Source organism: Polypterus senegalus, chromosome 3 (assembly GCF_016835505.1).
Source record: "Polypterus senegalus isolate Bchr_013 chromosome 3, ASM1683550v1, whole genome shotgun sequence".
Classification (NCBI taxonomy): domain Eukaryota; kingdom Metazoa; phylum Chordata; class Cladistia; order Polypteriformes; family Polypteridae; genus Polypterus; species Polypterus senegalus.
The window spans coordinates 64,304,517-64,317,016 of record NC_053156.1 but is presented as its reverse complement, the minus strand read 5'-3'; the positions used below and the strand labels follow the sequence as shown (position 1 = coordinate 64,317,016).

The 12,500-nt window shown below is 42.1% G+C and overlaps 1 protein-coding gene across 3 annotated transcripts in view; it reads right to left on the bottom strand.

Annotated features, from left to right (window-relative positions):
* The window catches only part of LOC120525240 (cohesin subunit SA-2-like), a 200,534-nt gene that overhangs the window by 75,232 nt on the left and 112,802 nt on the right, over positions 1-12,500 (bottom strand). For all 3 annotated transcript variants that reach the window (XM_039747367.1, XM_039747369.1, XM_039747368.1), the window contains one exon: positions 12,267-12,370. In XM_039747367.1, the coding sequence (XP_039603301.1) occupies positions 12,267-12,370 (104 nt within the window). The remainder of the gene's footprint in view (positions 1-12,266; positions 12,371-12,500) is intronic.

The following is a 12,500-nucleotide window of genomic DNA, read 5'->3' as shown; positions in this document are numbered from 1 at the left end:
GGCTTTAATAACAATAATACAGTATATAAAATGATCTCGGGCGGATATAATTACACGCCAGGCGGATGTGGCCCGCGCCCTTGAGTTTGACACATATGGACTAAATAGAACTTGAAAAGATATGTTTTTCAAATGTGATCGCGCAATTCAGATAGAGTTGGACGCACTACAGCCTGCATGCCTCAATGAGTCATCCTGCCCTCGCTCTTACTTTTTTACCGTTCATCTAATGAATACACTGAGTATGGCTTTACCAAAACAATCATTGATGGCGAATAAAGTATCCATTATTCGAGTATGTAGATGGGATATATATATATATATATATATATATATATATATACATATACATATATATATATATATATATATATATATATATATATACACCTATATATATACACACCTATATATATATATATACCCGCGTATCGCAGCGGAGAAGTAGTGTGTTAAAAAAGGTAGAAAAAGAAAAGGGAACATTTTAAAATAACGTAACATGACTGTCAATATACAGTATTTGTTTTGTGAGTGTTACTGAGTGTTGCTGTCATCAAGGATTTGATTATCATTATTTCTTTCAATCAGGTTCGTATTTGTACGATGTGTTGTGTTCAAGTTACATTCCGTGTTTGTCAATCGTTGTAAAGATGACAGGTTTCATTCATCGATTAGTTTCTTACTGCATCAATAAACAGCTCGTCTTCTTCTTTATCTGAGACCTGACACACTGCATGCACGGGTTTTTTTACACTGTCTTCCTTTAGCGGGACATTGACATTTTCCACCATGTGCTTTGTTTCCGCAGTAGCTGGATTTATGAATATGCTTATCAGACGCTTCATATTTTTTGCTGCCTTTTCAATTGTGTAATTCGGTTTTTGTTCAGCGCTCTTTGGAACTGTTGCTTTTTATCTGTGCACTGCGTCAGTTCACGTGAGCCTTCGTGTACATGCATTGAAGTTTCCCAGCTGTGCTGGTGCCATCTCGTGCTATGTCCGTGGCTGTATTTAATGTTACCTTAGTCCTGGCACTTAAAACTTTCTCTGGCAGTTTCGCTGAGTTTGTGTCAAACACCACCCTGACCATCTCATCTTCCTCTCCATAAGCACAGTCCTTCACCCATGAATATTTACCCGTGGCAGTTTGCTATTGGATTGCAATATGACGGACGGCCTTATATGGGCAGGCACTAAATTACAAACGCCAGCGCAGCCTGTCTATGAACTTAATTTAAAGTGTAGGTTTACATCGCTTTGCTCTGTTTCCGAAGTAGCAGAACTCATGAATATGGTTGTATATGTCACTCGCTCGCTTCTTGTTTCGCTGCCTTCTCAATTATATAATGCATGTTTTCTTGGCTTTTTGAGGTCTTCCTGGTTTTCTATGTACTGCGTGATTACGTGGGAGGCGTGATGATGTCACACGAAACTCCGCCCCCACGGCGTTGAAGCTCATCTCCATTACAGTAAATGGAGAAAAACTGCTTCCAGTTATGACCATTACGCGTAGAATTTCGATATAAAACCTGCCCAACTTTTGTAAGGAAGCTGTAAGGAATGAACCTGCCAAATTTCAGCCTTCCACCCACACGGGAAGTTGGAGAATTAGTGATGAGTCAGTGAGTGAGTGAGGGCTTTGCCTTTTATTAGTATAGATATATACACACATATATATATATATATACATATATACACACACACACATATATATACACACACATACGTTACATACGTAACGGCCGACCCCTTATTCCCAGCCGGCAGCTACACCTCCAAGACCTGTGGCCTGGATAATTGACTGAGAAACCTTTCCTGTCAAGCCGTACTCCTACACAGATAAACTTTCCCCACAATCGACGGTTTGAAATGCAAAGACAATACGCAGAATGTAAAATTAAGCAGGAATAAATGTATTAAATGAGACAAGACACGCCACAAGACAAATGTACACTCAAATATTCCTCCACCCCAACAATCCCAAAGCAAAACTGACAATATATACATACAAATCCCCTCCCTTGTCCACGTTACATATAACACACACCACACAAACGACAAATGACTGGCAAACAGAATGATTATGAACTTGAGTCCGATACGTGATTAAATGTCCTGAATACGGGTGCTGATTAGTGGCGATTGTAATGTTTGTATTTCCCGGCGTTTGGAACAACCTCACCGTGATTCCTCGGGATGCGGCGAATGATGATTCGACCCCGGGGTCTTCAGCGGCAAGCAGGTTGAAAGGCAGTCCGGATGAATGAAAAACAAACTGGATGAAAGCGCAATGGAATGAAACGGCAGGCAGGTTGTAATAGTGAATGCGATACTGGTTGTTCTCCTTCTCTCTCCCTCGTGCTGGTCTCTTTTTTCGTCTCCTCCTCTTCTCTTTAAATAGTCCATGACGGCAGTAATTGATTAATTGATCTACAGGTGTTTTCCAGATTAGTGGTTGTGAACTCCTCCCATCATCCGTCCTCCTTTACGGGGACAACATTAACTGATACACATACACGCAGTCAATGGGACAATGAAAACGAGACACACACAGCACTGACATTTAAACACTATGTGGCACCGCTACATTATATATACACACATATATATTGTCACACACGTGCGCATGGGAGGCAGCTAAAGGGCTTGAGTGATGGCAGTTCTGAGACAGGCCGGGCTGTGGCAGAGTGCACGGACTCTTTTTCTCACTTCCCTGTAGACCACCTCTGGGAGACTCCACCTGGCTCTCGTGACATCACTTCCAGGACCGAACCAATGGAGACAGAACCAACAGACGCCCCCCTGATGTCACGTCCGGGCCTGATCCAATGAGTGACGAACACGTGCCCGATTCCCATGACCTCACTTCCTGTCTTCCCCTTTAAAAGCCTGCCCTTTTTCCCCTTACCCTCATTCTTGTCTTGGACTAGTTTGTATGCACATCAGTGCTGTTGTTGGTGAAAGAAACGATTTTTGCAGCCAGGATACCAAAATATACGGGTGGCTGCCCCAAAACTTCTTCGAGTATGTCTCAGTTTTGTGACTATATATATATATATATATACACACACATACACACACACACACACACACCATATATACCGTAGATCCCGTTATATAAGCCGAGAATTTCGTCCTAGATTTTTGGCTTGGAGTTTGGGGTCGGTTTATACAATGAGTATCGTTTCAGATTCAAGATTTCCAGCGCAATGCGGTTTTGCCGATGAATACGGAAGTAAATAATGACGAAACCACAGAGCCATCTTTCAGATGAAGTAGTAACTTTGCATGCCGGTACTTTAAACTAAATAAAGAATTTATTCAAAAAAGTGTTTTAGTTGTTGATTTTATTAATAAAATTTATAATAAATAATCGGAAAGTTTAAAATGAAATTTTTTGTTTTGATTTACGATCAACATCTTGCATTACGAAACGCACGTGTATCCACTTGCGCGATTGTAAACAAACAACCGAGAGCGTTAGTAGCGTCAGCCCAGATACATGTGTTTGTGGATGTAATTTCCGTCATTGCAGTGATTTACCTATATATATAATTCATTAAGACCATGCAAGCAAGACACATAATTGCTAAGGAAGGAAGAGAAGGTAAAAGTAAGCGATCGCAATCGAAACGAAGATGGACATTGTGTGGAAATATCTCCTCCCTTACTGCAGGCAAAAAAGATGTCAAATTAAATGGTGAGTACAGTATGAAATTGTTTCTAGAATAGAATGCCTTTTATTGTCACTATACGCATCTACAATGAGATTAAAAGCAGCTCCTTCAGTGCAGAAAAAAGTTCTGTATAGGGCTTGTATGGTTTTTTTAGCTTTAGCATAACGCCGGATCTGCGGCCCCACTTCTGCTTTCTTTCCCTCCTCCGTCTGTGTTGTCTCCTAGACCCGACAACAATCCACGGAGAGCCCGCTGGTCTCGCTATGTTGTCTGGGATGTTGTGCGTGTGATGAAAAACACTCGAAACAGATGTCTGGCTCTGGACACTGATGTGTACAAGGTTCTGAATGGTGTAGCGGATGTTCGCCAAACCGATCGTGCACAAACAAGGAAAAAAAAAAAAGTACAAAAACAACAAAAAAGTGCACTGAAAAGGAGAGCCCTGAGCCGCTGCCGCCATGCTCCTAGCTTAATCAAAGTAGGCTTGGCACTTTTTATAACTTTTTGGTTAGTACATTAGAAAAATGATTGGTGTTTTGGTAAATTATGCACATTATATTATTTATCAAAAATGCCGGCAGTCTCAAATTCGCCGATAAACATTATAAATATACACGAAGAGACACTTTTAAGGAAATTTAGAAAATTTTGCTTGGAGAAGGGGGTCGGCTTAAATACCGGTCATCGGCAAATACATGTAATTTAGTAGGTAGAGGTGGTGTTCGGCTAATATACCGGGTCGGCCTGTATCCTGGGATCTACGGTGTATGTATATAGCAAAATACCCGTGCTTCCCAGCGGAGAAGTAGTGTGTTAAAGAAGCAATGAAAAAGAAAAGGAAACATTTTGAAAATAACGTAACATGATTGTCAAAGTAAATTGTTTTTGTCACACATACATATCTACATATACACACATACATATAAACATATATATACATACATATTATATATATATATATATATATATATATATATATATATATATATATATATATATATATATATATATATATATATATATATATCTACATATACATACACACATATATAAACATACACACACACACACACACACACACACAACTATCGTATATGTTCAGGTTCTATTTAAATTTTAAATAGAAGGAAATTTTATTTAGTTGACAGAATATTATTCCGGAATAAATTAACTCAAACCTTAAATAACTATATAACTATAATATTTTGCTCTCCATAAAATATATCCTGTCTAAATTATACAAGTTAGAAATAAAGTAAACGTTAAAAGAACAAACATTCAAATTTCTTTACTCTTATATAATTTTATATAAAAAATAAACTTAAATTTTAAATATCCCAAAAGATTTTGCTCTCCATAAAAATATATCCTGTCAAAATTATACAAATTCAAATATGAACATGGTGCATAACAAAACCTGGAAATATAAATAAAATTTGTTCTTTTCAGCAATAACAAATCAAATCATTCAGTTGTCTTTGCTCTTATGTCATTTTATCAGAGCTGGAAGCCTGACATCTTTTTTTGGCAATAAGTTTGTTTATGTTTGGTGTGAGGTTCTGTGTTGTGGAGATTCTCAGGATGGACTGCAGGTGCTCATCAGTGAGGCGACTCCTGTGTGCTGTTTTGTTAGTCTTAATGACTGAGAAGAGCTTCTCACACAGATATGTGTTACCAAACATGCACAAGGTTCGAGCCGCATGTAGACGGAGCTGGAGCATTTGTGCGGGAATGGAGTGAATAAACTGTGCGGGCCGTGCAGTATCGTACTTTGCCTTCAGTGTGCCATTACACTGCAGCTCAATCACCTCCATCTGAATCTGCACAGGTGCAGTTTCCACATCGACGGCAAATGGGTTGCGAAACAACTCAAAATTCTTTTTTTGTTCTTCAAAGTCACCAAAGCGCCATGCGAACTCAGTTGGCTCAGTTTATCAGCAAAGTGCGTATTTGGGAACACCGTTGTGCCGACTTGGTTCAACATTACTTGGCAACAGGGAAAGTGGGGCAAGTTGCACTGGTGCATTTGTGTCTCCCATAAAAGTAGCTTCACTTGAAATCACTTTGTGATTTTGCACGGTAAAACGTCTGCTGAAGTGTCAGATTCTTCTTTAACTCTTCTGCTTTCTGTATCTTGTGCATTGCATTCAGGTCTTTCAGGTTATCTTGATGTTTTGTCTCATAGTGCCATCTTAGATTAAATTCTGTAATTACAGCCACATTAGCTCCACAAATGAGACACACGGGTTTACCGGCAATGTCAGTAAACATATACTCAGCCTCCCATCGGTTTTTAAAGGCTCTATGTTCAGAATCACCTTTTCTCTTCGGCATCATGTGGGCTAGCTTCGCAATAACTTGCAGCATCATAAGCTAGACTTGATTAACGCGGTAAGTGTTCGCAAGGCAGCTGAAGCGCTGCATTATGGGATCTGTAGTTTATTGTATTACCAGCGCTTCATATCCCTGGGCCATTAATAACAATAATATATAAAATGATCTCACGGGCTGGATATAATTACACGCCGGGCGGATGTGGCCTCGGGCCTTGAGTTTGACACATATGGACTAAATAGAACTTGAAAAGATATATTTTTCAAATGTGATTGCGCAATTCAGATCGAGTTGACGCGCACTACAGTACATCGAGCCCGCGTGCTATCGTGGTGTTTCCTGCATGCCTCAGTAAGTCATCCTCCCCTCGCTCTTACTTTTTTACCGTTCATCTAATGAATACACTGAGTATGGCTTTACCAAAACAATCATTGATCGCGAATAAAGTATCCATTATTCATAAAGCTTCAATTGGTGATCTGTCTTTCTGCGTTAAGCGCATATTTTTTCATACGTCTCAAATAGGGTTGCCACCTGTCCATTAAAATACGGAATCGTCCCGTATTTGAAAATGAAATTGCGCGTCCCATTTTGAATCAATATTGGGCCTGTGATCACTGTGGTCTTGGCCCCCGCTGCAGTATGCGTCCCTTATTTTTTTGTATTAAAAGTGGTAACCCTAGTCTCAAACCAAGGGGATGCGAGGCTAAAATGTATCAGGAAGCGTACATACTCAGTGCATCCCCTCTCGGGAATCGAACCTCGGAAGCCGGCGCTAGAGGCAAAGCCTCTACTATTGCGCCACATCGTGTGGTTTGTCTATTTGAGCGTAGCAGTATAATTCAGTTTTTGTTCAGCACTCTTTGGAACTGTTGCTTTTTGTCTGCACACTGTGTCAGTTCACGTGAGCCGCTGAATATGGTTTTATATGTCACTCGCTCGCTTCTAATTGTTTCGCTGCCTTCTTAATTATATAATGTATGTTTCTTTCAGAGGTTTTTGGAGCTCTTCCTGGTTTTCTACGTACTGCGCGATTACGTGTGAGGCGTGATGATGTCACACGAAACTCCGCCCCCCACGACTTTCGAGCTCAACTCCATTACAGTAAATGGAAAAAAATAGCTTCTAGTTATGACTATTACGCGTAGAATTTCAAAATGAAACCTGCCCAACTTTTGTAAGTAAGCTGTAAGGAATGAGCCTGCCAAATTTCAGCCTTCTACCTACACGGGAAATTGGAGAATTAGTGATGAGTCAGTCAGTGAGTGAGTGAGTCCTTTGCCTTTTATTAGTATAGGTAGAGATATATATATATATATACATATACCCGCGCTTCGCAGCGGAGAAGTAGTGTGTTAAAGTAGTTATGAAAAAGAAAAGGGAACATTTTAAAAATAACGTAACATGATTGTCAATATACAGTAATTGTTTTGTAAGTGTTATGAGTGTTGCTGTCATCAAGGATTTGATTATCATTATTTCTTTCAATCAGGTTCGTATTTGTAGGATGTGTTGTGTTCAAGTTACATTCCGTGTTTGTCAATCGTTGTAAAGATAACAGGTTTCATTCATTGATTCGTTTCTTACTGCATCAATAAACAGCTCATCTTCCTCTTTATCTGAGACGTGACACACTGCATGCACAGGTTTTTTTTTTTACACTGTCTTCCTTTAGCGGGACATTGACTTTTTCCACCGTGTGCTTTGTTTCTGCACTTATGAATATGCTTGTATGTATCACACGCTTCATATTTTTTTGCTGCCTTCTCAATTGTGTAATTCGGCTTTTGTTCATAACTCTTTGGAACTGTTGCTTTTTGTCTGTGCACTGCAACATTTCACGTGAGCAGCTTGGCGTACATGCATCGAAGGTGCCATCTCGTGCGATGTCCACGGGTGTATTTAATGTTAGCTAAGACCCAGCACTTAAAAGTTTCTCTCGCAGTTTCACCAAAGTTAATTGAAATGCCACCCATTTGTTGTTACCCAGGTAGAAGTGCCACACATGAAATATAAGATATACATACATCTGAAATACCTTATTAAACAGCACCAGCTGAATATTTTTGGGGTATGGGGTGTTGAAAAAAAATATCACTTTAGTTTAATCTAACAAACACTTCATACAAGTAATTTAGTACAGAAAAAATGAATTTTTCCAATTACTGGGAATAAAAACACAAATAAAATAGGTTAACAGCTGTTCTAATGCTTCAATACTTTGTATGTACTTCAGAGATATTCGAGTAACAGATTTCACTTCAGGATCCTACACAATAAAGTGTGATTAGTGAGTTCCAGGGTTCCATGTTCTGGGTATGATGTTAAAATGAATCCGAATAATGGGGGTTGGTGGCAGGATTGGCACTCCAGCCACCATAAAAAAACTTCACAAAGCTCAGAGACTACAGAAAGGACTCCTTTTTGCTCTCCACAGGAGTAGCTCTGCTGCAGTCGCCCACAGGAAGGCTGCTCACATCGTGAAGGGGATGAAAGAAAGCCCTCGGGAGCCCCATACCTGGAAGAGTCGAGCCAATAGGGTCGAGTCTGTTTGGGATCAGAGGCGGCCCATACGGGTGGGCGCATGCAACATCTGGTCTCTCCAGAAAGATGATCATCTTCCTCTGCTGGCGGAGAAGCTGCGTATTCTGCATTTCAGTGGCGGCACTCTCTGAGGTGTGCAGACCGGGGACTGGCCAGATCTCTGTAGGTGGATATGCCTTTTATTGGTCTGGTCAGTCTGATGGCTGTCATACTCGGGGAGTAGCTGTTGCTGTAGCGGATTGGCTTCTTCCAATGGTGTCCGATGTCATTCCTTTCAACAAGCGTATTATGAGACTCAGATTACAGCACTCTCTGGGTGCCTTGTCTGTTGTCTCAGTGTATGCTCCGACCGCGGTGAGTGATGTCTCGGTGAGGGAGACACTTTATTCACAGCTTCATTTGGTGGTTGATGGGTGCCCACGAGGGGACACTCCTCTGGTTATGGGTGACTTCAATGCAGCTACTGGCACTGACAGGGCTGGCTATGAGGATTGTCTCAGTTCCCATGGGTCTGGCAACCATGGTGAAAATGGCTCCATGTTCCTTGATGCTGCAAAAGGTCTGGGGCTGCGAATTGCTGGATCCTGGTTCAAGCTCCCAGAGCCACATTTGTTGGACTTGGTACTCCAATACTGGTGGTGCGGTGAAGGAGATCGATCATATCCTCGTGGGCAGATGCTGGGGGCTCTTGCAAAACTGCAGGGTCTACAGAAGTGCCCAATTTGTGAATTTTGACCACAGACTTGTTGTTGCTACTCTTAGGATCCAGCTTAGGTCCAGTAGGTTACCACCTACTAGGAAAATGAGCCTGGACTTGGCCAGACTCCAAGACCAGGCTGTTTCTAATGAGTTTGCATGCAGTTTGTGTGAGGAACTTTCAGATTTAGGTACAACTGCCGATCCTATTGTGATATGGGAGACCTTCCATGACAAGACCCTGAAGGTTGCTGAGGTTTGTGTTGGTGTTACCGGTGTTCTCAAAAGGAGGTGTTTCATCTCCCAGGGCACCCTGGATATCATTGAGAGGAGTCACAGCGCACGGCTCAATGGCAACTCTGGTCTGTACCGGGAACTGAGAAGGACGGCTGCGAGGGCTCTGAGGGCAGATAAAGAGGCGTTTGTTAGAGGAATCTGTGAGTAAGTGACACACCATCTGTGGTCTAGTGACCCACATCCTGCTTACAGAGGAATCGAAGCATTACGCACATCTGAATGTGTTCCTTAGAGAGTTGCAGTCAGGGCAGCTGATGGAACGGTCGTTATGGATGACACTGCAGATGTGACCAGCTGGGCTGGCTACTTTGAGCAATTGTTCAAAGCTGATCCTCCGGCTGGGATGTTGGATATCTCTGGGTCCACGGTTCTTGAGGCTGATCCTCCAATTAGCTGTGAACCACCCAATCTCACAGGCTGCAGGGATCTGTGGTATCCGGGGTGAACTTCTCCAGGCTGGTGGTAAGGCTGTCCTCCTGGAATAGCAAGCAATCTTTGCTTCCATTTGGTAGACTGGCATTATCCCAACTGACCGGAAAACGGGACTTCTTGTCCCTATCTGGAAAGGGAAGGGTGATCGCCTGGATTGCAGCAACTACAGTGGGACAACACTGCTCTTGGTGCCGGGTGAAGTCCTTGCTAGTGTCATCCTCAATAGGATCCGTGATCACTTGCTCACCTACCAGCAACCAGAACAGTCGGTTTTACACCTAAGACGTCTACCAATGAATGCATCCTGGCACTGAGGGTTCTCATGGAGCGCAAACGCGAATATCGGCAGAGTTTCTTTGCAGCCTTTGTTGATTTTCGCAAAGTGTTTGACTCAGTTGATCGAGCTGCCCTGTGGGATATCCTGAGGATTCGTGGGATCCCCTCGAAGGTTGCTGGATATCATGGCCAGCCTGTATACTGGTACTGTGAGTGCTATGCAGAGTGGAGGAAGGACCTCTGCGTTTTTCCTAGTTGATTCTGGGGATCGTCAGGGGTGTGTTCTTGCTCCTACTATGTTTAATGCTTGCATAGACTGGGTGTTGGGCAAGGTCGTGGGGTCCAGCAGCTGTGGGGCATCTGTTGGTGAAGAAAGGTTCACGGATTTTGACTTTGCTGGCGATGCTGTGATTTTCGCAGAGTCAATGGAGGCTCTGATCGGAGCATTCGACAGACTGAACGAGGAGTCGGAGTGTCTGGGCTTGCGAGTGTCCTGGATAAAAACCAAGATCCAGGCCTTTAATGACCTTTTGGGCACAGCCTGTCTGTTTGCGGACAGAGTGTTGACCTTGTTGAGAGGTTTACTTGCCTTGGCAGTGACATTCATGTCTCTGGCGACTCTTCCTATGAAGTCAGTAGACGGCCCGGGAGAGCATGGGTTCATGAGGTCGCTGGAAAGGGGACTGTGGCGCTCCCGATATTTATGCAAAAGGACAAAGGTCCAAGTCTTCAGAGTCCTGGTGCTTCCTGTCTTGCTATATGGGTGTGAGACATGGATGCTATCCAGTGACCTGAGACAAAGACTCATCTCCTTTGGTACTGTCTCTTTCCGAAAAATCCCTTGGTACCGTTGGTTTGACTTTGTGTAGAATGAGCGGTTGTTCATGGAGTCCCGAATGAGGCACATTACCTGCATTGTGAGGGAGCGTCAGTTACGGCCATGTGGCGCGTTTCCCGGTGGGTGAACCGGCTCATAAGATCCTCATTGTTGGGGACCCAAGTGGCTGGACCAGGCCAAGGGTTCGCCCATGTAACATTTGGCTGCGGCAGATAGAGGGTCATTTCTGGAGGGTGGGACTGGACCGCGTGTCTGCCTGGGGGGTTGTAAACCGGGATCACAAGTTGTTTCGTTGTGTAGTGGGTGCGGCAACGCACTGCACCAGTGCATGCTCCCCAACTTGACTTGATTTGAGCGAGCTCCAGAGTGTCATTTTTCATCAGTTTTCGTTAAGTCTAACTCAAACTCAGTGTTCTGTAAATGGCTTGAGTATCATTTACAAGGTGAGACTGGTAACAGACACACACAAATACCAACTTGAACATTAAATATGTAGTTATAAAATCTTTGCTTTATCAATGAATTACTCTATTAAATAAAACAGGAGTGAGTGATATAATTTTGAAATATAAGCCTTAAGGCAAAAAATCCTAACTGTACACAGGTAATAACAAATTTTCAAATCACCCAATAATCACGTACTGAAAACTTGATGCAAAAGGGAACAACTTCAAAGACAGGAAATAAAAGATCATCTTAAGTGATAACTTAATTTACAGTGAAATGAAAGCAGTGCATCTGTTTATATAGACATGGCAATGCCCCTTAGCTACACTGCTATACACATTTATAACAAAGATTCCAAAATATTTGCTTTGTTAAGATAGATAAGCCACTGGAACCTCCTGGGAATCACTGTGTGTACAAGCTGTGTGTATTTGTTAGGAGACTGCTCAAGCCCTCCCTCTCTTACATTTTTATATCACTGGTTTAGAGAAGGTGCAGATACCTGGCACACAGTATAAAGAAGCCGCCAAGATATATAGTGGCAGCTGCACAAGAATTTTTCTAAGTCTTGAAAGTCTCTATTTCTGTAAGGTTCAGTTTACGTTCAGTTGTATACTCTTTACACACAGCTTTGTTTTTAATTACACAAATTTCAAATTTGGAATAAAAGTACCTTTTTACCTCAAGTCAGATTTTGACCCACAATTTTTGGTTATCTCCGCCTACCTTTCGTCCACTGCTTCTTCCAGCTGGAGGGTGGACCTCTGCAGCTTGTCTGAGACAGCAAACTAAGATTTCAATCAGACCACTTTCTTCCTCATCACTCAGTCCTGATCCAAAAAAAAAATATATATTAGTACTTCGAAAATAAAAACTATTCCCTTCCCACAATGCAAATCAAATTTCTAACATTAATCAGAAGAAGCAAGTAGTAAACAGCTCCTTCATTACAAACATGCC